This window comes from Haliotis rufescens, unplaced genomic scaffold, assembly GCF_023055435.1.
Source record: "Haliotis rufescens isolate VD_foot unplaced genomic scaffold, xgHalRufe1.0.p SCAF_6, whole genome shotgun sequence".
Lineage (NCBI taxonomy): Eukaryota > Metazoa > Mollusca > Gastropoda > Lepetellida > Haliotidae > Haliotis > Haliotis rufescens.
In genome coordinates this window covers 56,045,683-56,072,687 of record NW_025964334.1, presented here as the reverse complement: position 1 = coordinate 56,072,687, position 27,005 = coordinate 56,045,683, and the positions used below count along the sequence as shown (strand labels likewise).

Sequence of the window (27,005 nt, the reverse complement as noted above, 5' to 3'; positions counted from 1 at the left end):
CGGTGTGTGCTCACTGACTGTGTTTTAGTCATGACCTCTCAGGACTGTTGGCCAGAACTTATAACATTACACTAGTTTACACTAGTTTATTCTGGTACTCACTGAATGTCATGAATTGTAGTGTAGGCGTTCTGGCACATAAATCATATTGCATTAAATCACAATTGTATTACAATTGTATTCCGATACGTATTGCAGTACATATTGTTAATGTAAACAGGTTGAAGCGTGTGCTGTTTACATGGTTTAGATAGGAACCCAGTCCATCCAAATGCCTCAAGATAGTAGATATAATTTATATAATTTGATATAATTGTTTTGTGACTATCAAAAAATATCAATATGCAAGCATTGTATTGCGATACATGTATTGCTGAGCATTAGAAATTGGCACTAGTCCTGTAGTCCTTGCCAAACTGCCCGATAGTTTATGAAGGTAATATAAGGACAAGTAGAAATTGGCCATTTTGAAGGGCTTTGTTATATGTTAGCATTATGAGGTCTAGAGTAGGGCTGGGACGAGTCCAAATTTACTTCCCGGGTATCCACCCCCTATTACCCGACCCTACCTGGGTACTCACTGTAGGTCTCAAGAGATAGGTACAAAATGTCCGATTGGGAAATGTTTGACTCCTGTCAAAATGTATTTAGATACATGTATAAAATGATCTGGTCTTGCATACACTGAAGTTGGCTGAAGTTTTATCTATATGCAAACATATAAAGTCAGAAGGAATATGTGCATAGTCGGAAAGAAATGTGAACATTTGTCACTTATAGTGTAACCATAGAGTTCTAGATAATTTTTGCCATTAAACAATACAATCAGGCGACTACCCACGGGTCCGGGTAGTCCTGTGGGTACCTGGGTCCTACTCAGTACCCACCCGACCCCAGTACCCGAGTTACCCGTCCCAGCCCTAGACTAGAGCACTAAAAGTGTTAGTTGCTACTGGCCGTATTGCAATATACCAGTATACCAGTCATATTGCACACCCCTAGTTAACTGTATTAATCAAGACCAGTCTACAGTACTCCATTACTATGATTGCTTACCAAATTATTTTGATTTCTGACAGATCTTTTGTGCTCCATTAGTTGATTAGCTAACCAGCTTGCCTGGAAACACTGGTTGATACAAGCGTTTATATCCATTATCCAGCACACTGGGATGGGAAAACACAACAAGCTATGTTTAGATACTATTAACTCTGTCAGTGGTTTGGCGTGACATTTATCCAACGGACCTCACCCGACCAATGACATGAGTTCTACATTATGCAGTTAGATAAATGTACAGTCAAGTTATGTTCTGTGCATGCTGTGTGCATGTGTTGTGACGTGTCAGAACTTTTACTGGTATAAGCTAAGGTCGCAGTAACATTAGGGCTGGCTAAAAAGATCGATAATCAGAATTATCGTCAATGGGAAGACCTATTAACCGATTAGACCGATTATCAATCTATAATCTATTATCAGCCCTAAGCAAAGTTATTTGTTTCTGTTTCTTTATCTGTTATATGCTAGTCATGCTAGTAGTTGATGTATTGATTGATAGGAGGGAATTATATTTTGCTGTAATGTTCAACAAATACACTGGCCTGCTAGACCTATGCTAGTAAATATACACCTGGGCCAGTGATTTTGAAATCTAGGATTTCTAGCTGGATAATGAAATGTTTTGTTTGTTGTTGAACTCTACATGTATGCATCCTGAATTCACGGCCCTGTAGATTTTGTACATGGCCCTGAGGCTATAGTTGTTAACAAAGACTGGTGTAGCACTTCTCCAGTTGTATCAGCAAGAGGGATGGGGCAGTTGGTTATCGCCCTGGGGCAAGAGACTGTCCACCTGTGTAGAAGTCCAACAGCAGGTGGTTGCCAGCTTTGTGTTTACAAACCCCAGGGTGGACCCTCCCCTAGGGCTGGTAGTGTACAGGGAGCCAGGGGGTGGGGTGCATGGGGTGTGGCAGTCAGTCCTATCAGGACACATTTTCAGTTGTGTTTCCAGTAGGTATTCATGTGTCGCACAATAAAATGCAGGTGTCTTGCAAATGTAATACAGATCAGATGTTGCATGATACAGTCTAGGTAACATCAATATACATGATATAAGAAATGTTTCAGAACAATAAAGGAATATCCGGGGTAGGATAGGTCTTCAGCAACCCATGCTTGCCGTAAAAGGCGACTATGCTTGTCGTAAGAGGCGACTAACGGGATCGGGTGGACAGGCTCGCTGACTTGGTTGAAGCATGTCATCGATCCCAATTGTGTGGATCGATGCACATGATATCAGTCACTGGATTGTCTGGTCCAGACTTGATTATTTACAGACCGCCGTCATATAGCTGGAATATTGCTTAGTGTGGCATTAAACAACAAACAAACATTATCAATGTGTTTCACAATACAATCAAGGTGTGTCAATATAATCAATGTGTTTCACAATACAATCAAGGTGTGTCAATATAATCAAGGTATTTCACAATACAATCAAGGTGTGTCAATATAATCAAGGTGTTTCACAATACAATCAAGGTGTGTCAAGGTGATCAAGGTGTTTCACAATACGATCAAGGTGTGTCAATATAATCAAGGTGTTTCAATATAATCAAGGTGTGTCAATATAATCAAGGTGTTTCACAATACAATCAAGGTGTGTCAAGGTGATCAAGGTGTTTCACAATACAATCAAGGTGTGTCAAGGTGATCAAGGTGTTTCACAATACAATCAAGGTGTGTCAATGTATATCAATGTGATCAATGTGTTTCCAAATATGATCCAGGTGTGTCACTATAATCAGTGTGTATCTATGTGTATCAATATGATCAAGGTGTTTCACAATACAATCAAGGTGTGTCAATGTATATCAATATGATCCAGGTGTGTCGCTATAATCAATGTGTATCTATGTGTATCAATATGATCAATGTGTTTCACAATACAATCAAGGTGTGTCAATGTATATCAATATGATCCAGGTGTGTCACTATAATCAGTGTGTATCTATGTGTATCAATATGATCAATGTGTTTCACAATACAATCAAGGTGTGTCAATGTATATCAATATGATCCAGGTGTGTCACTATAATCAATGTGTATCTATGTGTATCAATATGATCAATGTGTTTCACAATATAATCAAGGTGTATCAATGTGTATCATTAATGTCCTTCACAATATAAGGTGTGTCAAATGTACCTTAATACCTTTTCGATCAACACTGACATCTTCCCTCTTCAATACAACACACATGCTAAAGTCTAGCGTTAGAATTTAAGACACTCGTGTAATATGATCTTATCAGAAAACTACATGGATTGGATACATCGGTGGTATCTGGTTCACGGTTAATGCAGGTAAGGCAGTCTCTTTATAGACGACTTACACACACAGGTAGACGGGCTCAGCAGTGATGCATGGCTGGATGAATGTGTTAATAACAATGTGATCCAAGATACGGTACACAAGGTATTATTAGGCCTGTAAAATATGCAGTAAACATGATAAATACCCTGTCGTGATCAGTGTCGTTCAGCAGTATTAAACCATGAATAGAAGGACAGTGACAGATGAAACCGTTTAAGTTTCAAGCTGGCCTTGTGAGTTGACGATCAGTTTGAGTGGGGGAGTCACGTGACTGACACTGTTCGCATGGTTGGTCAAGTGCCAATTTGTGTCCAGTACTGATTTTACACCTTGCAGTTACTCAAACATGTAGTGTTAAACTTAGGAAGCATTAGTGCAGAAATATAGTTTAGGGGCCATAGCAAACAGTAGAATGTAAACGAAAACATTTGAACATTTGTTTGTTTATTGTTTATTGTTCAACAACACACTCAACAATATTCCAGCTTTGTGATGGAGGTCTGTAAATAACCAAGTCTGGTCCAGACAAGTGATTGTCATCATGAGCATCGAATGGCATACAGTGATCAACTAAGTCAGCAAGCCTGACCATTTAGTCGCCTCTTACGACCAGCTGGTTGCTAGGGATCTATTCGTCTGTCATGCCAACCCTGAAACAAATATATCCAATACAGTCCATGCGAGTCTATAATGTTTGGCAAGTCTAGATTACTGCCGTATCTGAAAATGAAGAAAGTCTCTGGGCTCCTTTCTATTATGTTTTATAACTGTTATTCAACAACTGGTTTTTTCTGTAAAATATGTTCATTTGAGAGACTAGGAGTTAGTCTAAGTACCTATATTCTTACCCGGAAGTTGGGGACACGGGTGGCACAGTCGTCTAAGGCGCGGCGATTCGCTGTGCAGAGTTGCGTCCCTTGGGCACGCCAGAAACCTATGATTGTGGGTTCGAATCCCGGTTCGCCCCGATTATGTTTCTAGGTTTGTCAGTACCATACCCGTGCTCGTTGGTTTCACCGAAGTGGTAAATGTCTGCGACCTGCATCACTTCGGGCTTTCCTCCCACATCAAGCTGACACGCCATGATATAACTGGAATACTGTTAAAAGCAGCGTTAAACCCAACTCACTCACTCACTCACTTACCCGGAAGTCCCACGGTTTAGAACATTAGTGAGACAATCTGTTTGATGTGTGTTGTATGAAACATGACTGTGTGTTTCAACTTGAAAGTAACCACTTATTGGTTTTGTTGGCCTTATTCCTGTGTCCCGACCATTTTATCAGTCAATGTGATAAACAAGCGAATCTAAATTGCCATGACTCACATGCATTACATACAAAGCCTTCTAATGCTGTATGACTAGCTCCTGGCAAATGTACCAATGTACACTTAGTGTGACCCAGTGTGACCCATGAACCGCCTCCGTGGTCTTGTGGTAGAGCGTCCGCCCGGAGAGCGGAAGGTCCAGGGTTCGATCCCGGGCCGCGTCATACAAAAAGACGTTAAAAGATTGTACTTGTTGTTACCCTGTCTGGCGCTCGGCATTAAGGGGCTAAAACAAGGACTGGTCGGCTCGGAGTCAGTATACTGTGTCTGAGTGGGGTATTCATGTTAAACTGCGGCATGGTATCTCAGTGAGCCAGCACTATAAATCGGCATCAGTCCGGACTAGTACAAGCAGCCACACACACACATACACGTGCATGCACGTCGCTATATAAGTGCAATAATCTTGGACGCGACGTTAAACCCAATTTCACCTCACCTCACCAGTGTGACCCAGCGTGACCCAGCGTGACCTAGCATGACCCAGTGTGTTGCATACTTTCACAGGTTGTACCTAGTGTCCAGGACGTACCTAGTCATCATGTATCTGGAGTATTCTTTCTCTGTATCCTTCCTTAATATATCACAACACTTTAATAGGGCTCATTTTCTCTATATAAAACATGCACCAATGTAACCTGTTATTGAAAAATGCACCCTAATATTTGTGCAAGTAGAAAATTTCAAATTTGTGTCTGCCTAACCCTTTTTGTCCACATAAAAATGTACCATAGCACATCACTCATCTCTGTATTAGACCGCTTCCGTGGTCTAGTGGTAGAGTGTCCACCCACAGAGCAGAATGTCCAGGGTTCAATCTCCGGCCGCATCATACCAAAAGACGTTGAAAGATGGTACTTGTTTTAACCTGCCTGGTGCTCGGCATTAAGGGGCTAAAACAAGGACTGGTTGGCTCGGAGTCAGTATACTGTGTCTGAGTGGGGTATTCATGTTATTAAACTGTGGCTTGGTATCTCAGTGGGCTAGGACTATAAATCAGCATCAGCACACACACACACACACACACACACACACACACACACACACACATGCAATAATCTTGGACGCGACGTTAAATCCCATTTAACCCTACCTCATCTCTGCATTATGTGTAGTTTGTCAGGGCTTGACATCATCAAACTGGGGTACTTCAAGATTATGTGCACGTTCCTATTACGTTTTACAGCAATACATCATTAGGCAGCAGACTGACCTATGTTCACCTTTAATCAGTTTGTAGGACCTTGGTGTAACCTAGTTGTGTCTGGTGCAACCTAGTTTTGTCTGGTGCGACCTAGTTGTGTCTGGTGCAACCTAGTTTTGTCTGGTGCAACCTAGTTTTGTCTGGTGGAACCTAGTTGTGTCTGGTGCAACCTAGTTTTGTCTGGTGCAACCTAGTTGTGTCTGGTGGAACCTAGTTTTGTCTGGTGCAACCTAGTTGTGTCTGGTGCAACTGGGTTTTCATGTCAACATGCACCTGGTGCAAGTAAAATCAAGTTTCTTAAATTGAGCCCTGCTTTACTTTACTCTGTAACACAAAAACATTTACTAGAAAACATTGCAACAACAACAACAGGCCTCAAAGGGGCCGGGCAACACTTGACAATTTGTCTTTCAAACTTTATTTTTGATAGATTGAAAGCTTGACAACGCTTCCTACTTCTCACTTTCGATGGGACTTGAAAGCCTAACACCACTTTTAACTTCTTACTTCCATACACCGTAATGGAAAGATGGAAAGCTCTGTTTTGTGTCTCACTTCACATTCCGCTTTAGGAAATAGAAACCTTAAAAGCTTAACTTTGCCAACTTTCAATTTTCTGTTTCATAGTTTGGAAGGTTTAAGTTGTGGTGGCCGTTTTTCATTAGATTTGACAAAATTCCCATTTACGATACCCTTGCAATATAAATTCACTTGCATTGGTAATAAATTTATTACCTGGGTTGTTGCCCCTTATGTATAAACATGATATAACAGACTTGAAAATTCAGAACAAACCTATGTCTAAAATGGAAGTTTTACATTTTAAATTTCATAATGTAATTTTATTTATGTGTGCTTCAATTTTTTCTTTTTTTTCTTTTGGGCAGGTTAAGTTTAAATGCTGGATAAAAACTGTCTGTCTGTATTTTTCATTAGTCAAAATACTATATCAAAAGTGTGCCTTGCCTTGTAGGAAAACAAATCTTGCAGAGAGTGTGTATTGAAATATCGAGAAATCAAATGTTATTGTCAAAACATAAAAATGTGTTTTTGTTACAACAAAATGGGCCTCCTCACTATTATATAAAAACATTGACTGATATTAATAACCATGATTAACTTGAAAGAAACTGTTCTCAACTTGCCGTCTGAATTTGGGGCAAGTTTCAATGACCCAGGAAGTATGAGCATGTATGCCAGTGCTGGCATAAATCCACTGAGCTCAGATTGAGTTATTTGGAATTGATTGGGTGCTTTTGTAGTGTTTCGGGGGAGCTTAGATGTATAATTGGGGGTGAAAGGTGAGGATGACACTAAATACACAGTACTTACTTTGAGTCTGACATAGATGCCACACATACCACAGTTCCCAGCATCTTGAGTGACCGCCTCCGTGGTCTAGTGGTAAAGCATTCGCCTGGAGAGCGGAATGTCCAGGGTTCGATCCCCAACCCCATCATACCAAAAGACGTTAAAAGATGGTACTTGTTGTTACCCTGTCTGGCCCTCATCATTAAGGGGCTAAAACAAGGACTGGTCGGCTCGCAGTCAGTATACTGTGTCTGAGTGGGGTGTTCATGTTAAACTGCGGCATGGCATCTCAAGTGAGCTAGCACTATAAATCGGCATCAGTCCGGACTAGTACAAGCAGCCAGACAATCACACACACGTGCATGCACGTCGCTATATAAGTGCAATAATCTTGGACGCGACGTTTAACCCCATTTCACCTTACTTCCAGCATCTTGCTTAACCTTACATAATTTACTATTGATTTATTTGAGGCACTTGTTTAGCATGTTAATCTTTATCTCTAAGTCTGCTACTCAAAAGAGGTTAAAGTGCACCCAATTTCATGTGACTTATATTAATATGTCATGGCTGGTGTGCATTGCAGCTCACAGGCTTCCGATTGTGGGTGTTCTTTAATTTTTGGCCCATGAAGATCCTGGGTTGAATAGGTCTTCAGCAACCCATGCTTGCTGTAACAGGCGACTATGCTTGTCATAAGAGGCGATAAACGGGATCGAGTGGTCAGGCTTGCTGACTTGGTTGATGCATGTCATTGTATCCCAATATCATAGATCGATGCTTGTGATATCCATCACTGGATTGTCTGGTCCAAACTTGATTATCTACAGACCTCCAACATTAAACAACAAACAAACAAATAACTTGTTTGAGTAGTATATTACGGTAATTATGTTCCAGAGCACCATCCACAAAGCGATCTTAGCGCTACGACTATCGTAAGCCAGTGTTAAAGTATGGGAGTTACAATCACCTTAGCACTAAGATGGCTTTGTGGAACTGGACCAGGAATAAGATACCTTTGGGTCGACCAATTCTTGCCTTTCTCATGAGCCTACTCTGACATATTTAAATTTGAAACAGCACATAAACTTTCATTTATGAAACAGAAAACAATTTCAAATTTGGTTAATTTCATCGTTATCATCTTTATGATAAACAGTTTTTCCATCATCAAAATAGTTTAATGCAATATGCCTAAAGACATTACTATCGCAAAATATGCATCTATGACACAATCTTTTATACACTCATTATCATACTACATCTTTACAATGCTATAAACCTGCAGTAAAGTGAGTCTATCTGGAGGTGTAGAGGGTTTATCGGTACAGAGAGCAGCTATGAGACTGGCATTTACCACCATGTACAGACTGTTGCCGGTGGGGGGAGATTAATGAGGGTTGGAATACACTCAAGTGTGGATGTGTATCAAGTCTGGCTCCAGTTACCTCTGTGTGAGAAAACAGCCGCGTCAGCAGATTGTTTCATGTGCGAGTATGTGGTAACACAGGGGACCTAATCTTGCACGAAACAGCTGCTGAGTTTGAGAGACTTTGTACCAATTAGGCCTTAAAATACTTGTTTGATTGTTTGGGGTCTCAGTTTGCTGCTAGTGTTGAGTGGAATGAATGCCTCTATTGAATCTATGCAACTGTTTAGTCTAAGGCCACACATTTTTAATTTGATGAATTTCTGGTGTCCCCCGCCGTGATATTGCTGGAATATTGCTATAAGAGGCGTAACGTTAATTTTATGTTTCACGGATTTATTCCAGCTCTTCCACACAAGGTCGGTTGAAATAAAAATAAAAATAAATAGCTATGTTCATCATCTATTTACTTATATGAATGTCATTCTGTCGTGGAGTTGGCTTCTTGAATCACTGACAGTGATGTAGACATGGAATTTATGTATAACATTTTATGTTGTGTAAGAGGGTATAAATTACTAGTGGGAAACATCAAAATATATATTTTTGTTTCATTTATTGCTTTTCCAGCTGCTTTTCAGTAGGGGCGATGGGCCTGTGAAACAAAAAATAAAAAATGTGTGGCCAAATTAGTACATAGGAAATAAGCCAATAGATTTATAAAATTCAGTAGTAAGTGTTGGTAGGTCAAAAAAATAATTTAGAATTAAAATTCCAGTTTCAACAATATCTTTACATATTTTGGATTTCCTGAAAATGTTAAGTAAGTAGGGGGAAGAAAGTTTTGGCTGGTGGAATACGGGTTCATCATAATTTGTTGTGTTTTAAAGTATTTAGATAAATTTTCAACAGGTTTTAATTACAATTTGTTTGTTTGTTGTTCAACGCCGACTCAATGTTCAACCTATATGATGGCAGTCTGTAAATAATCGAATCTGGACCAGACAATCCAGTGATTGGCACCATGAGCATTGATCCACATAATGAGGACGATGACATGCATCAACGAAGTCAGCGAGCCTGACCATCCGATGTTGTTAGTCACCTCTTCCGACATGAAGAGTTGTTAATTATCGTATACTGATGGAGATAAATGAGGGAACACTTAGTTTTTGACTCAGTAAAAAGATGTGCTGTCATCAGTTCCAAGCCTTGTCTACCAAATACGATTTGGAAACAATGCACAAAAACACATCTCAACGTTTGATTCTGACATGTGTTGATTTTGTATGTGCGCTATTTCAAATGTACTGACAGTTAAGCTTAGTTCACTATATTTGTCAATCTCATTAAAATTAGATCTTAGTTCTCCCTATCGCGAAACAAAGATCTGAGGACATCCCATTACGGGTCACGTCAGAACAACCTTTCATCCTTACCAGATCATGAAAGTGACAGTCGGAATGTGTTTTCTAATCATGCAACCTCGAAAACATTAGCGCTAAGTTACGGCCTGTACAACTGATTCTGTCAAAATCATCGCCTATCTCTCACTTCCATTGGAGAAACATTTGAATGAAAGAGCCATTGCACAGTACATGGGAAGCACTGCCATACAATCGCAACCATATATTAGACATTCCACAATGTTCTTTTGTTCAGTTTTCAAAATTTTAATCGAGAACTGGGTTAACATATTTTTCAAGCGTAGTCTGAAATGAAAAGTCGCCAGGTTGAAACGAGTCCCATAAAGCTCGAGAAAGCTGCCTTCCCAATGGCTGATGTCGATTCTTGTTAGTCATTTCAGTGGTCGGTCAAAGTTTGCGAAAGGTTGTCTGACGTGACCCATAATGGGATGTCCTTAGATCTTTGTTTAGCGATAGCAGGAACTAAGATCTGATTTTAATGAGATTGCTATATTTGTCATTGTTCCCTGATTTGTTTCCATCAGTATTTTTTTAATAATTAATTTGTATTGAATATTGATAGCAAGAGTAAATGAGTTGGGGTTTTCATGTTATACTTATTTCTGTTTTTTTACTAATTTCTCTTGTTTTTTATTGGCAGATTTGTAAATGATATTTTGTTTACCTGATATGACATATTTTTTCTTTGTTATGTACAATCTATATTCTAATATTTTAGAATGTCAAGTTAGACACTGATTGATGGTAAAAATCATACTTCATATACATCACCAGAGTGTCTTTGAATGTTAAATATATCAGTCACTACAAAAATCAAACAAGCCTACAGTAGCCCACTAGCCATGCACACCACTGACTAAAGGGATCGAGTGGTCAGGCTCGCCAACTTGGTTGATGCATGTCATTGTTTCCCAATTGCATAGATCAGTGATGTCAATCACTGGATTGGCTGGTTCGGCCTCGATTATTTACAGACTGCCATCATATAGCTGGAATATTGCTGAGTGCAGCGCTCAACAGCAAACAAAATCTATGCATGAATCTAGTGCTAATCATTGGTCTGGAATTTGAGGAATGATTTATGATTTGTAGGCGACTGGTCTGGCGTTCCTGATCATGGGGATATGGACAATTATCAACAAGCACCGTTATGTGGGTCTCCTTGGCAACAACACCTACCCTGCCACCACCTTCCTCTTCCTCGCCATCGGCACCATCATCATCTTCGTGGGAATCCTCGGATGTCTCGGCACCGTCAAAGATAACCGATGCTGCCTCGTCTCGGTAACAATGTGGATTCTGCTCCTTTGTCAAAATGACAGAAGATAACATGTCTAAGGCTCCGCAACTGTCTGTGCAGAGTTGCTTCCCTTAGATGCAGGATCTCCTGGTGTTAGGTTTGAATCCCATAATTGTCCTGATTATGATCCTTGTTTGGTCAATACCATACCCATACTTGAAGGCTTCAGAGACATTTGTTACACTTCAACATACTCGCTCAATTTCAAATTCAGTGGCATAAATCACAATTCACTCACTCATTCTGTCAGTTCAGGTTTCAAACAGGTCAGTTCTAAAAGGTGATACTGGAATGAGAAAAGTTGTCATGGTTGCCATGGTGTGCCATCATGTATGTAAGTTACTGTCTATTGTTTAAGTGAGGATCCGTCTATTGTAAGTAAGTAGCCTTCCATGGTAAAACAATTGGTTTTATGTGTGACAGTAAGTAGCCGTCTATTGTTTAAGTGAGTATCCGTCTATTGGAAGTAAGTAGCCTTCCATGGTAAAACAATTGGTTTTATGTGTGACAGTAAGTAGCCGTCTATTGTTTAAGTGAGTATCCGTCTATTGTAAGTAAGTAGCCTTCCATGGTAAAACAATTGGTTTTATGTGTGACAGTAAGTAGCCGTCTATTGTTTAAGTAAGTAGCCGTCTATTGTTTAAGTGAGTATCCGTCTATTGTAAGTAAGTAGCCTTCCATGGTAAAACAATTGGTTTTATGTGTGACAGTAAGTAGCCGTCTGTTGTTTAAGTAAGTAGCCTTCCATGGTAAAACAATTGGTTTTATGTGTGACAGTAAGTAGCCGTCTATTGTTTAAGTGAGTATCCGTCTATTGTAAGTAAGTAGCCTTCCATGGTAAAACAATTGGTTTTATGTGTGACAGTAAGTAGCCGTCTATTGTTTAAGTGAGTATCCGTCTATTGTAAGTAAGTAGCCTTCCATGGTAAAACAATTGGTTTTATGTGTGACAGTAAGTAGCCGTCTATTGTTTAAGTGAGTATCCGTCTATTGTAAGTAAGTAGCCTTCCATGGTAAAACAATTGGTTTTATGTGTGACAGTAAGTATAGCCGTCTATTGTTTAAGTGAGTATCCGTCTATTGTAAGTAAGTAGCCTTCCATGGTAAAACAATTGGTTTTATGTGTGACAGTAAGTAGCCGTCTATTGTTTAAGTGAGTATCCGTCTATTGTAAGTAAGTAGCCTTCCATGGTAAAACAATTGGTTTTATGTGTGACAGTAAGTATAGCCGTCTATTGTTTAAGTGAGTATCCGTCTATTGTAAGTAAGTAGCCTTCCATGGTAAAACAATTGGTTTTATGTGTGACAGTAAGTATAGCCGTCTATTGTTTAAGTGAGTATCCGTCTATTGTAAGTAAGTAGCCTTCCATGGTAAAACAATTGGTTTTATGTGTGACAGTAAGTAGCCGTCTATTGTTTAAGTGAGTATCCGTCTATCGTAAGTAAGTAGCCTTCCATGGTAAAACAATTGGTTTTATGTGTGACAGTAAGTATAGCCGTCTATTGTTTAAGTGAGTATCCGTCTATTGTAAGTAAGTAGCCTTCCATGGTAAAACAATTGGTTTTATGTGTGACAGTAAGTAGCCGTCTATTGTTTAAGTGAGTATCCGTCTATTGTAAGTAAGTAGCCTTCCATGGTAAAACAATTGGTTTTATGTGTGACAGTAAGTAGCCGTCTATTGTTTAAGTGAGTATCCGTCTATTGTAAGTAAGTAGCCTTCCATGGTAAAACAATTGGTTTTATGTGTGACAGTAAGTAGCCGTCTATTGTTTAAGTGAGTATCCGTCTATTGTAAGTAAGTAGCCTTCCATGGTATAACAATTGGTTTTATGTGTGACAGTAAGTATCCGTCTATTGTTTAAGTGAGTATCCGTCTATTGTAAGTAAGTAGCCTTCCATGGTAAAACAAGTGGTTTTATGTGTGACAGTAAGTAGCCATCTATTGTTTAAGTGAGTATCCGTCTATTGTAAGTAAGTAGCCTTCCATGGTAAAACAAGTGGTTTTATGTGTGACAGTAAGTAGCCATCTATTGTTTAAGTAAGTAGCCGTCTATTGTTTAAGTGAGTATCCGTCTATTGTAAGTAAGTAGCCTTCCGTGGTAAAACAATTGGTTTTATGTGTGACAGTAAGTAGCAGTCTATTGTTTAAGTGAGTAGCCGTCTATTGTTTAAGTGAGTATCCGTCTATTGTAAGTAAGTAGCCTTCCATGGTAAAACAATTGGTTTTATGTGTGACAGTAAGTAGCCGTCTATTGTTTAAGTGAGTATCCGTCTATTGTAAGTAAGTAGCCTTCCATGGTAAAACAATTGGTTTTATGTGTGACAGTAAGTAGCCGTCTATTGTTTAAGTGAGTATCCGTCTATTGTAAGTAAGTAGCCTTCCATGGTAAAACAATTGGTTTTATGTGTGACAGTAAGTAGCCGTCTATTGTTTAAGTGAGTATCCGTCTATTGTAAGTAAGTAGCCTTCCATGGTAAAACAAGTGGTTTTATGTGTGACAGTAAGTACCTGTCTATTGTTTAAGTGAGTATCCGTCTATTGTAAGTAAGTAGCCTTCCATGGTAAAACAATTGGTTTTATGTGTGACAGTAAGTAGCCGTCTATTGTTTAAGTAAGTAGCCGACTATTGTTTAAGTAAGTAGCTGTCTATTGTTTAAGTAAGTAGCCCTCCATGGTAAAACAAGTGGTTTTATGTGTGTCTTGTCTACTCTGCAGTACGCGTTCTTGCTGCTGGTGATCTTCCTGCTGGAGGCTGTAGCTGGGGTGCTGGCCTACATGTATGAAGGAGCGGTAGGTGATCTCACACTTTGTATACACCACTACCCAATGCTTGTCTCCCTATAGGGATTCCAGGGCAGAATGGATTCCCTGTACCCAAGGCTTGTCTCCCTATAGGGATTCCAGGGCAGAATGGGTTCCCTGTACCCAATGCTTGTCTCCCTATAGGGATTCCAGGGCAGAATGGGTTCCCTGTACCCAAGACTTGTCTCCCTTTGGGGATTCAAGGGCAGAATATTATAACTAAAATTGTTATTAGATGGTTACAATGGATATTGGGCTGTTTGTTATCGTGGTCATCGTACCTTTGATCTGATATCGTACAGCATAGGTCATTGTTCATGCTATCAATCATGGGTTTGTCTGATCCATGGTCTATTATATACAAGATGCTGCAGAGTTCCCGCTGGCTTTTGAAACTGCCAGTCCTGGTGGACTGGTAACTCTAAAAATTACCAGTCCCCCCTAATTTTTGTCAGTCCCAACTTCAACAAATAAAAAAACGTATGAAAATTACCTGGTCATAATTCTTTCAACATCATGTTCAATGCAATGATGTCATCTCTGAAGTAATTTAGTTAGATCTACACGTCGTTCACACAAGGTTCAGTCACAATTTTCTCTTTCTTTTGAATATTTCAAGACCAAGTCACTACAAAAATATATTTAAGCAAAGCGAAATGTTATTTCCTTTCTCTAAAAATCAAAAAGGGGAAACCCTGATTGTAACAGACAAGCTGACTTTGTTCGGAAAATATACTTTTATGAATATCACCATTGTTTTGTTCAACATTAAAGATTTATAAGGTACTTTATTTGCCGGTCCATAGGGACTGGCAGTCACATGAATTACTGGTCCAAGCCTAATTTTACCGGTAAAAAACTGGTAATTACCAGTAAACGGGATCACTGTGCTGTTATGTTGCTGGAATGTGGCTGACTGCACTGTCAAGTCTTAAACACTAATCTGTGGGTTTTCTGTAGGGAGTGCGGGACAGGATGGGTTGACAATATACATTACAAATACATTGATTCATTTGAGAATGCTGACTCAGGTTATTCCTGAAGTACATGCACCAGGGTATTGTGAACACATTGTGTACTGATGCAGATCCGAGAAGAGTTGACGAGGAACCTGAATCACACCATCATCAACAACTACAACTTCTACAACAGCATCACAGACGCAGTCAACGACATGCAAAAGGAGGTGAGTTGCCTCCCCTTCTTGTTGCTATGAAACTTGTACTCTTTTCTTTATGATTCCTTATGATTTAGAATAAAATAATAAAAGCATTTCTTACACACGGTACTGATGTTGGTATTTGACACAGTAAATAATCCATCTATTCAATACAGCTATATTTTTTTCAATGGATAAGTCTTGAAATATTCCTGTGAGGATTCAGGGTTACAACAGTCCCCAGCAAGTTGTGATAGTCATAGGGATTCCAGTAGGGCTGGGACGAGTCCAAATTTACTACCCGGGTACCCACCCCGCTATTACCCAACCCTACCCGGGTACCTGCTACAGGTCTCAAGAGTTGGGTACAAAATGTCTGATTGGGAATAGTTGGAGCATAGCCCTGGCAAAATGTATTTGGATACACGTAGAAAATGATCTGGTCAAGCATACACTGAAGCTGACTGAAGTTTTATTTTTATTTAAATATATAAAATCAAAAGGAATGGGTACATAGTCACGAGGAAATGTGAACATTAGTGACTTGTAGTGTAACCATAGAATTCTAGATAATTTTTGTCATATAACAATATATCACGTGACTAACCACGGGTCCAGGTAGTCCTGTGGGTACCTGGGTCCTACTCAGGACCCACCTGACCTGAGTATCCTACTTGCCCGCCCAGCCCTAGATTCCAGCGGAGATAAGGTCCCCAGTAACCTATGATGGGCAAAGGTATTCCAGGGAGATCAGGTCCCCAGTAACCTATGATGGACAAAGGGATTCCAGTGGAGATAAGGTCTCCAGTAACCTATGATAGGCAAAGGGATTCCAGTGGAGATAAGGTCCCCAGTAACCTATGATGGACAAAGGGATTCCAGTGGAGATAAGGTCTCCAGTAACCTATGATGGACAAAGGGATTCCAGTGGAGATAAGGTCCCCAGTAACCTATGATGGGCAAAGGGATTCCAGTGGAGATAAGGTCCCCAGTAACCTATGATGGGCAAAGGGATTCCAGGGGAGATAAGGTCCCCAGTAACCTATGATGGGCAAAGGGATTCCAGGGGAGATAAGGTCCCCAGTAACCTATGATGGACAAAGGGATTCCAGTGGAGATAAGGTCCCCAGTAACCTATGATGGGCAAAGGGATTCCAGGGGAGATAAGGTCCCCAGTAACCTATGATGGGCAAAGGGATTCCAGTGGAGATAAGGTCCCCAGTAACCTATGATGGACAAAGGGATTCCAGTGGAGATAAGGTCCCCAGTAACCTATGATGGGCAAAGGGAATCAAGGGAGATCAGGTCCCCAGTAACCTATGATGGGCAAAGGGATTCCAGGGGAGATAAGGTCCCCAGTAACCTATGATGGACAAAGGGATTCCAGTGGAGATAAGGTCTCCAGTAACCTATGATAGGGAAAGGGATTCCAGTGGAGATAAGGTCCCCAGTAACCTATGATGGACAAAGGGATTCCAGTGGAGATAAGGTCTCCAGTAACCTATGATGGACAAAGGGATTCCAGTGGAGATAAGGTCCCCAGTAACCTATGATGGGCAAAGGGATTCCAGTTGAGATAAGGTCCCAGTAACCTATGATGGGCAAAGGGATTCCAGGGGAGATAAGGTCCCCAGTAACCTATGATGGACAAAGGGATTCCAGTGGAGATAAGGTCCCCAGTAACCTATGATGGGCAAAGGGAATCAAGGGAGATCAGGTCCCCAGTAACCTATGATGGGCAAAGGGATTCCAGGGGAGATAAGGTCCCCAGTAACCTATGATGGACAAAGGGATTCCAGTGGAGATAAGGTCTCCAGTAACCTATGATAGGGAAAGGGATTCCAGTGGAGATAAGGTCCCCAGTAACCTATGATGGACAAAGGGATTCCAGGGGAGATAAGGTCTCCAGTAACCTATGATGGACAAAGGGATTCCAGGGGAGATAAGGTCTCCAGTAACCTATGATGGGCAAAGGGATTCCAGTGGAGATAAGGTCTCCAGTAACCTATGATAGGGAAAGGGAATCCAGGGGAGATAAGGTCTCCAGTAACCTATGATAGGGAAAGGGAATCCAGGGGAGATAAGGTCCCCAGTAACCTATGATAGGCAAAGAGATTCCAGCGGAGATAAGGTCCCCAGTAACCTATGATGGGCAAAGAGATTCCAGTGGAGATAAGGTCCCCAGTAACCTATGATTGACAAAGGGATTCCAGTGGAGATAAGGTCTCCAGTAACCTATGATAGGGAAAGGGAATCCAGGGGAGATAAGGTCTCCAGTAACCTATGATAGGGAAAGGGAATCCAGGGGAGATAAGGTCCCCAGTAACCTATGATGGGCAAAGAGATTCCAGCGGAGATAAGGTCCCCAGTAACCTATGATGGGCAAAGAGATTCCAGTGGAGATAAGGTCTCCAGTAACCTATGATTGACAAAGGGATTCCAGTGGAGATAAGGTCTCCAGTAACCTATGATGGGCAAAGGGATTCCAGTGGAGATAAGGTCTCCAGTAACCTATGATTGACAAAGGGATTCCAGTGGAGATAAGGTCCCCAGTAACCTATGATGGGAAAAGGGATTCCAGCGGAGATAAGGTCTCCAGTAACCTATGATGGGCAAAGAGATTCCAGCGGAGATAAGGTCTCCAGTAACCTATGATGGGCAAAGAGATTCCAGTGGAGATAAGGTCCCCAGTAACCTATGATGGGCAAAGAGATTCCAGCGGAGATAAGGTCCCCAGTAACCTATGATGGGCAAAGGGATTCCAGCGGAGATAAGGTCTCCAGTAACCTATGATGGGAAAAGGGATTCCAGCGGAGATAAGGTCCCCAGTAACCTATGATGGGCAAAGAGATTCCAGCGGAGATAAGGTCCCCAGTAACCTATGATGGGCAAAGAGATTCCAGTGGAGATAAGGTCCCCAGTAACCTATGATGGGCAAAGAGATTCCAGCGGAGATAAGGTCCCCAGTAACCTATGATGGGCAAAGGGATTCCAGTGGAGATAAGGTCTCCAGTAACCTATGATGGGCAAAGGGAATCCAGGGGAGATAAGGTCCCCAGTAACCTATGATAGGGAAAGGGATTCCAGTGGAGATAAGGTCCCCAGTAACCTATGATGGGCAAAGAGATTCCAGCGGAGATAAGGTCCCCAGTTAACTATGATGGACAAAGGGATTCCAGCGGAGATAAGGTCCCCAGTAACCTATGATGGACAAAGGGAATTCAGCGGAGATAAGGTCCCCAGTAACCTATGATGGGCAAAGAGATTCCAGTGGAGATAAGGTCCCCAGTAACCTATCATGGGCAAAGGGATTCCAGGGGAGATAAGGTCTCCAGTAACCTATGATGGACAAAGGGATTCCAGGGGAGATAAGGTCTCCAGTAACCTATGATGGGCAAAGGGATTCCAGTGGAGATAAGGTCCCCAGTAACCTATGATGGGCAAAGGGATTCCAGTGGAGATAAGGTCCCCAGTAACCTTGGTGGGCAAAGGGATTCCAGGGGAGATAAGGTCCCAGTAACCTATGATGGGCAAAGGGATTCCAGGGGAGATAAGGTCCCCAGTAACCTATGATGGGCAAAGGGATTCCAGTGGAGATAAGGTCCCCAGTAACCTTGGTGGGCAAAGGGATTCCAGGGGAGATAAGGTCCCATTAACCTATGATGGGCAAAGAGATTCCAGTGGAGATAAGGTCCCCATTAACCTATGATGGGCAAAGGGATTCCTGTGGAGATAAGGTCCCATTAACCTATGATGGGCAAAGGGATTCCAGTGGAGATAAGGTCCCCATTAACCTATGATGGGCAAAGGGATTCCTGTGGAGATAAAGTCCCATTAACCTATGATGGGCAAAGGGATTCCAGGGGAGATAAGGTCCCCAGTAACCTATGATGGGCAAAGGGATTCCAGGGGAGATAAGGTCCCCAGTAACCTATGATGGACAAAGGGATTCCAGTGGAGATAAGGTCCCCAGTAACCTATGATGGGCAAAGAGATTCCAGTGGAGATAAGGTCCCCAGTAACCTATGATGGGCAAAGAGATTCCAGGGGCGATAAGGTCCCTAGTAACCTATGATGGGAAAAGGGATTCCAGGGGAGATAAGGTCTCCAGTAACCTATGATGGGCAAAGAGATTCCAGGGGAGATAAGGTCTCCAGTAACCTATGATGGGAAAAGGGATTCCAGTGGAGATAAGGTCTCCAGTAACCTATGATGGGCAAAGGGATTCCAGTGGAGATAAGGTCCCCTGTAACCTATGATGGGCAAAGGGATTCCAGTGGAGATAAGGTCCCCAGTAACCTATGATAGGCAAAGGGATTCCAGTGGAGATAAGGTCCCCAGTAACCTATGATAGGCAAAGGGAATCCAAGGGAGATAAGGTCCCCAGTAACCTATGATAGGCAAAGGGATTCCAGTGGAGATAAGGTCCCCAGTAACCTATGATAGGCAAAGGGAATCCACTGGAGATAAGGTCCCCAGTAACCTATGATGGACAAAGGGATTCCAGGGGAGATAAGGTCCCCAGTAACCTATGATAGGCAAAGGGATTCCAGTGGAGATAAGGTCCCCAGTAACCTATGATAGGCAAAGGGAATCCACTGGAGATAAGGTCCCCAGTAACCTATGATAGGCAAAGGGATTCCAGGGGAGATAAGGTCCCCAGTAACCTATGATGGGCAAAGGGAATCCAGGGGAGATAAGGTCCCCAGTAACCTATGATGGACAAAGGGATTCCAGTGGAGATAAGGTTCCCAGTAACCTATGATGGACAAAGGGATTCCAGGGGAGATCAGGTCTCCAGTAACCTATGATGGGCAAAGGGAATCCAGGGGAGATAAGGTCCCCAGTAACCTATGATGGACAAAGGGATTCCAGTGGAGATAAGGTCCCCAGTAACCTATGATAGGCAAAGGGATTCCAGTGGAGATAAGGTTCCCAGTAACCTATGATAGGCAAAGGGATTCCAGTGGAGATAAGGTTCCCAGTAACCTATGATGGGCAAAGGGATTCCAGTGGAAATAAGGTTCCCAGTAACCTATGCTGGGCAAAGGGATTCCAGTGGAGATAAGGTTCCCAGTAACCTTGGTGGGCAAAGGGATTCCAGTGGAGATAAGGTCCCCAGTAACCTATGATGGGGAAAGGGATTCCAGTGGAGATAAGGTCCCCTGTAACTGATATGTCAGTGTACCTTGATTGTCTCACTCCCTGCATTACAACCAGTGATCAGTACTAGCTGTACATGGTGGTGGTGTGTCTAGTTCCAGTGCTGCGGCGCCGGCTCCTACAAAGACTGGCACTACTCACGCTGGCTGAAGATGGACACGGCCACGGAGAACGTGGTGCCGGACAGCTGCTGCATCTCCCCCACGCTGCGGTGCGGCAAGAGTGACTCCCCCTCCAACATCTACTGGAAGGTAGGACCCCCTGCCCCTGGTACCCCTTGATCACTCCTTGATGGGAGCTCTGGGGGTGATCTGGGTTAGAATTGGTCACCAGCATCCTATGCTGTTTTAGGGGAGGGTAACAACAAGTGCCTTCTTTTGGTGTGGCACAAAAGGCATCAAATCCCCGACCTTATTCTTCCCGGGGGAGAACGGGTGGCCCAGTCGTCTGAGGTGCCGCAATTCGCTGTGCAGAGTTGCGTCCCTTGGGCATGCCAGAAACCTATGATTGTGGGTTCAAATCCTGGTTTTCCTGATTATGTTTCTAGTTTTGTCAGCACCATACCCATGCTCGTGGGTTTCACCGAAGTGGTAAACATCTAAGACCTGCATCACTTTGTGTTTTCCTCCCACATAAAGCTGACACGCCGTGATATAACTGGAATACTGTTAAAAGTGGCGTTAAAACCAACTCACTCATTCTTCTTTCCACACAGACTCTCTACCACTAAACCACGAAGCCGGTCATCTTTATTTAAGACTGTGCAGTAAGAGATAAGCATACTGTGTTTTCAACGAGGGCCAGCTTACCTGTAGATCTAACCTTGCTAAATTCAATTTGGAACTGCATATCTGATTTTTATCACCTGCATTTCTGCATACGATAAGGCCACACTTTTTCTAATTTATTTTTCATGGATTTGTTCCAGCTTTTCGGCACAAGGTCGGTCGAAATAAAAGCAAAAATAAATAGCTATGTCAATCGTTTATTTATGAAAGTCATTCTGCCGGTAAAACTGCAGCTGGCTTCTTGAATCACTGATAGTGATGTAGACATGGAATTGATATATAATATTTTATTTTTTATATGAGGATCCATATTACTGGCAGGAGACATAATAACCAAAAAAAAATTAAGCTAAAAAAAATAATAGTTTGGCTCTCAGGCACTGCCCACATCATCATAAAGTCTGCCGCACATTTTGTTTTTATTTCCATTTTCAATTTAAAAAAAATAAATCCTGATACTTAAAACAATGCGATCCAATATAGCATGCAGTTACTTTTACATACTCACTTCTCCACTTCGCATCTCGTGTTATGGTCATGGTGACAATAGGAGTTTGTGTGCTTGTTTGTGTAGGGAGGCCCTTTCCCAGGTTGATGGTACACAACTGTTTATTTGGTTACAGACTAGTTTGAACTAGCAGAAAAAAAACAAAAAAACCACTGCCCGCCAGCATGATATTTTCAAGAGTCTGAGAACCAATTTTTATTTTTTTTTAAGTTTTATGTTTCATTATTTCTTTTCCAGATGCTTCTCAGTAGGGGTGGCACGCCCATAAAATTAAAAATAAAAATGTTTGGCTTTATGTACAAAGCCTATTGACAATGCCTGAGGAAATAGTAATTTATCAATATTGACCTGATGCTGATGTCCAAGTTCACTGTGTAATCATGGTTCATCTTCCTGTTCCAGGGCTGCTCTCCCCGGCTGGAGGAGTCCGTCAAGAAGCACCTGATTCTGATTGGTGGGATAGGACTTGGCCTGTGTTGTATACAGGTACGCATCACATGACAGCTGGCCACGTTATGAGTTTAATACAATAACTTTCTGATACGTGTCTCATATCTAGGGCTATCTATCTACATTAAGAGATTACTATAATAACTTTCTCATACAGGTATGTGATGTTTGCCATGTGTGTAGACTATGGATAGCCTGAGCATATTACTCAGAAACTTTGTAGCAAGGCATGGGACTATCTGTTTTAAAGTTGACTTGACAGTAAACATGAAGTGATGTTATCAGTGAGGAAAGGCCTTTAGGTTCCCCATGTTGTCTTGAGCCAAGGTACTTAAGTCCGGGCCTCACTGAGCCCAATTAAAGGTACTGGTATCGAATATGGAAATCCATTGGAGTATGTAATGATTTCTGGTGTTTCTGCATGTAATTTGTTCTAGTTTCACACTGTACAGAAAAGACAAATATCATCAGTGGCACTTTAGTTCCTATATTATCCCCGCCACGAAGTGGAAGGGGGATATAAGAATGGGTGCTGTCCTTCCGTCCGCGTCCGGCATGAGAGTTACTTCAACTCAAAAACCATGAGAGATATCTCAACCAAACTTGGCACATAGATAGGTCTAGTGGTGAACTGGGGCCTTTTGATAGTTTTGGATTTTTAAAAAATGTATTTTTCGAGTTTCCATAGCAACGACTTTGACTGAAAATGGCGGTAGTGGTCAGTTCTGGAGCAGATCTTTGAAACCGTACAGTATTTCTTCACCAGAATTGGCACATAGATAGGTCTAGTGGTAAACTAGCCTTTTGATAGTTTGGGATTTTCTAAAAATTTATTTTTTGAGTTTCCATAGCAACTACTTTGACTTAGACTGAAAATGGCGAAAAATGCTCGTTTCCGGAGCAGATCTTGAAAACTGTACGATATATCTTGCCTTGCACACAACCGGACATGTCATTTTGGTGGGGGATATGAGTATTTCAAGCTTGTTCTCAATGACTTGTGCATCTGAAAACATCATCAGCATGTTATGCATTCATATTTACATTGCCTTAAAAGGCTGCTCTGCTTGTCGTAAGAGGCGACTAACAGGATCGAGTGGTCAGGCTTGCTGACTTGGTATCATCGTATCCCAATTGCGTGGATCGATGCTCATGATGTCAATCAATGGATTATCAGGTCAAGTCAATTTTTACAGACTGCCGTCATATAGCTGGAATATTGCTAAGTGCAGCGTTAAACAACAAACCAAAAATCATATTTACAATTTAAAATTGTTTCAGATATTTGGTATAATATTCGCCTGCTGCCTGGCTCGGAAGATTAAAGAAAGCAAGGAGGGATACTGACAATCAAAGAAGAAGGTCAGATGGTCTGAATGTCAACATAGTGCTATAGATTGACAGGCCAGATGATCGAACAGAGCTAGCCATGGCTGATATATCGACAAGTTTGCGTCCATGCTTCCTAACAATATCTTCATATAACAAGTGCTATTTTATCAGAGGAAGCCCCTGTTAAAAGTAAATGTCCATAGATTTCCACATTTGTACTTGTAGAAGATAGTTATTGTAAACAATATGCTGTTGAAATGCTGTTACGTCCAATGTGATTGTCACACAGAACAAGGTGTATCTTGTGTCTTTTTTATGAGTTTGTTTCCAGTGATTTTATGAATGCTTCACGGTATTTGTTCCCTTGATGATAGGAATATGTTGCAGTAAGTAATGGGTGCCAATAGTGATTCAAGGTTGGTGCAAGAATGTGTTTCCCAGACATACGAATCATGTCAGTTGTTTCTAGTCAAATGCTTCGTGTTGTAAACAACTGTGGCTTAAACAGTATGGCTAGATTGTAGCTACGGATAGGGTGAGGTGATAGAAGTGGGGGTGAGGTGATAGTAATGGGGGTGAGGTGATAGAAGTGGGGGTGAGGTGATAGAAGTGGGGGTGAGGTGATAGTAGTGGGGGTGAGGTGATAGAAGTGGGGGTGAGGTGATAGAAGTGGGGGTGAGGTGATAGTAGTGGGGGTGAGGGATAGTTGTGGTAAGTTCACTTTGTCGACAGGGCAATCTTAAAATTATGGAACCCCTGTCTCTGAACATAGACTTTAAACAGCCGTAATTCACCCTCTTAGACAAAGGATATCTTGTATATCACTGCTTTGTTGACAAAGTGTTTGTGACACCATGTTAACAAAGACCTAGTCCGACATAGCTAAGACATCTTAGTGAAGCTGGTCGCTGTTCTCTCTGGCCATACTGTTTAGGCTATACGGCTTTATTATTTGTATATATCATCTAAATGACTAATATCATTATTTATCCTATTTATTGTTAATCTTTAACTTGCACTACCGGTTACCATAGTATTACCATAGTTACATGTGGCACCATTAGTTTAGATCCTGCACAACTTAGTTACTTGAGGTAACCATGGTAACTAGAAATGGTTCACATCATAAAGTGGGGAGGGATACATTACATGATAAATGTTTGACCTTGACCTTGACCTCAATGGTTTTTTTATATGATTCCCTGCACATATGGGTAACAATAAATGTACTAGACTATCTTAAATATTGCTTGACACGGGCTTCAGGTTATTAATTAAGGTCCCGAGTGCCCTAAGAAAGTGATTTTAACAATTCATCATCATTTGATGAATGCATGCCCTCCCATTTATATTATTTTGTGAAGGTACATGATCTCACGATACATTACACTTATTTTGATCAAAAGACAGGTAGATTGTTACACCCCTTGGACATACCTCAAATGGATTAGCCCCAAATAAATATATATCATGTAAAACATCATAAATATTGTCACTGATGCCCAAATATTTAACCACTGTAAACATGAATGCATCCAAAAATTCAATTTCATCATTTCTTTTGTTAGATACGAAAAGTAGTAGGCTGACCTTGACCTTGGTAATGTTGACACTGTACACATGAAGCACCTCAAACATTAACATTACTCCATTGTCACAGCTAATCGGAAACTTAATACACAGTGATGATAATCTATATAATATCCTCACAGGTGTCTTTGCGTATATACTACCCAAAGAAGTACAACAACACCTGATTCTTTCACATTACGGGGGCACGGGTGGCCCAGTCGTCTAAGGCGCCGCGTTTCGCTGTGCAGAGTTGCGTCCCCTGGACACGTCAGAAACCTATGATTGTGGGTTCGAATCCCGGTTCGCCTCTATTATGTTTCTAGGTTTGTCAGCACCATACCTGTGCTCGTGGGTTTCACCGAAGTGGTAAACGTCTGAGACCTGCATCACTTCGGGCTTTCCTCTCACATTAAGCTGACACGCCGCGATATAACTGGAATACTGTTAAAAGCGGCGTTAAACCAAACTCACTCACTCACTTTCACGTTACTGTAGCTGATCAGTCATCCTATGATACTAGACTGAAAAAAACCAATCTGTTGAAATTGTGTCAAATTAAGTCATAGTGATCCCGGTAAATGTATATGTTCGTTCTATTTTCAATGGCTATATCTGTGTATATAGTCAAAGATGATTGGTTGTTATTGGAATGGGTGTAACTTTCGTTGAATATTTTAGTGTAGATACTAGAGTAGACCTGTATTTGAAAGCCCTGTGTCACCATTATACATAGGCTCGGCCTTGATGCAGCATCTTCCTGAGGCAAGGGAGTTAACTGACTGTAAAGTCCAGTTTCCACCCTTGCCGAACTACGCTGCAATTTCTGGACTCGATTGTAGCACCACCAGTTGCTATTACGAGCTACATCCCTTTTATGTCCCTCCTATTGACCAATCACTTGTATTTGCTTCAAACATAATGGCAGCGCCCAGTGAAGATGATGTGATCGATAATCAAGATCTATATTGTAACAAAACGGGTCTTACTTTCCAAAGTACATCAAATCGTGTGAGCACCTTGATTCAAAACTTGTAAAGATTTGGAAAATTTCTGTTGACAGCATGTTGATGGTATACATGCTTTGCAAATCCTGTAATATAACAAAATCTGTACCGCAGTTTAAAAACTGGTTGTCGATTTCGTTACACGATTTTGCTTGGACTATTGGTATGCATAGACTTGTGTTAGTCCAGCCAAAATATAACATCATAATTTCAGCCTAGTTCGGCAAAGGTGGAAACTGGACTTTTTAAGTCAGTTAATTCCCTTCCCTCGGGAAGTGCTGATGCTGTATAACCATTACATCATGCAGGAAAGAAACACTTGCCCTCACTCTGATCTGTGTCCAGCTGTCAAGTACCTTTTGGGCTTTGAAATAAATGTTCTGTTCCCCATTTCTCAAAATTCAAACTGCAGGTGATAGATAAATATGAATGTGGTGATGATGAGGAACAAGATTTTACGGGTGCTTCAGGCGATGCTGATTTTTCACACTGGAAGTTGGCTGTATACTTTGGTTTAAGTGAAATGATCTCATTGGTCAGTAGATATCTCGTGTCATGTACCGTATGTATTTTCATCAATGTGATTATCTGTGTTAGGCCTGACTCTTTTTTTTGTTACAGATTTTTGGCCAAAAAATTTAGGGCAGTAGGTAATTTTTTTTATTAATTCCAATTTCAAATATGAATTTTTATTTCCTCAAAATGTTAAGTAGGAGAAAATAATGTAGCAATTTAACATAGAGAACGGAGTTTTTACAATACATTTTCAACAGGTTTTAATTTTAGTATTTAAGTAATTTATTTATATTGATAGCAACAGGTTTTTTTGTAAACATTTATATATTTTGAGTCGGTGGAATAAATAAACCCACTGTTTCTCATACATTTCTTCACATTTTAATTTTAG

The 27,005-nt window shown here is 41.2% G+C and overlaps 1 protein-coding gene across 2 annotated transcripts in view; it reads left to right on the top strand.

Moving 5' to 3' along the window:
• The window catches only part of LOC124146876 (CD151 antigen-like), a 37,547-nt gene extending 12,161 nt beyond the window's left edge, over nt 1-25,386 (top strand). Inside the window, exons 3-9 of one of the 2 annotated variants that reach the window (XR_007218719.1) lie at nt 11,111-11,302; nt 14,036-14,110; nt 15,210-15,308; nt 20,540-20,695; nt 22,143-22,226; nt 23,472-24,062; nt 24,103-25,386. Coding sequence is in view for 1 of the 2 variants with exons in the window: in XM_048385817.1 (XP_048241774.1) it covers nt 11,111-11,302; nt 14,036-14,110; nt 15,210-15,308; nt 20,540-20,695; nt 22,143-22,226; nt 23,472-23,537 (672 nt within the window). In the remaining variant the exon portion in view is untranslated. Of the gene's footprint in view, nt 1-11,110; nt 11,303-14,035; nt 14,111-15,209; nt 15,309-20,539; nt 20,696-22,142; nt 22,227-23,471 lie in introns of both variants that reach the window. The other variant, XM_048385817.1, reaches the window with a different exon arrangement.
• The last annotated feature ends 1,619 nt before the right edge of the window (nt 25,387-27,005 follow it).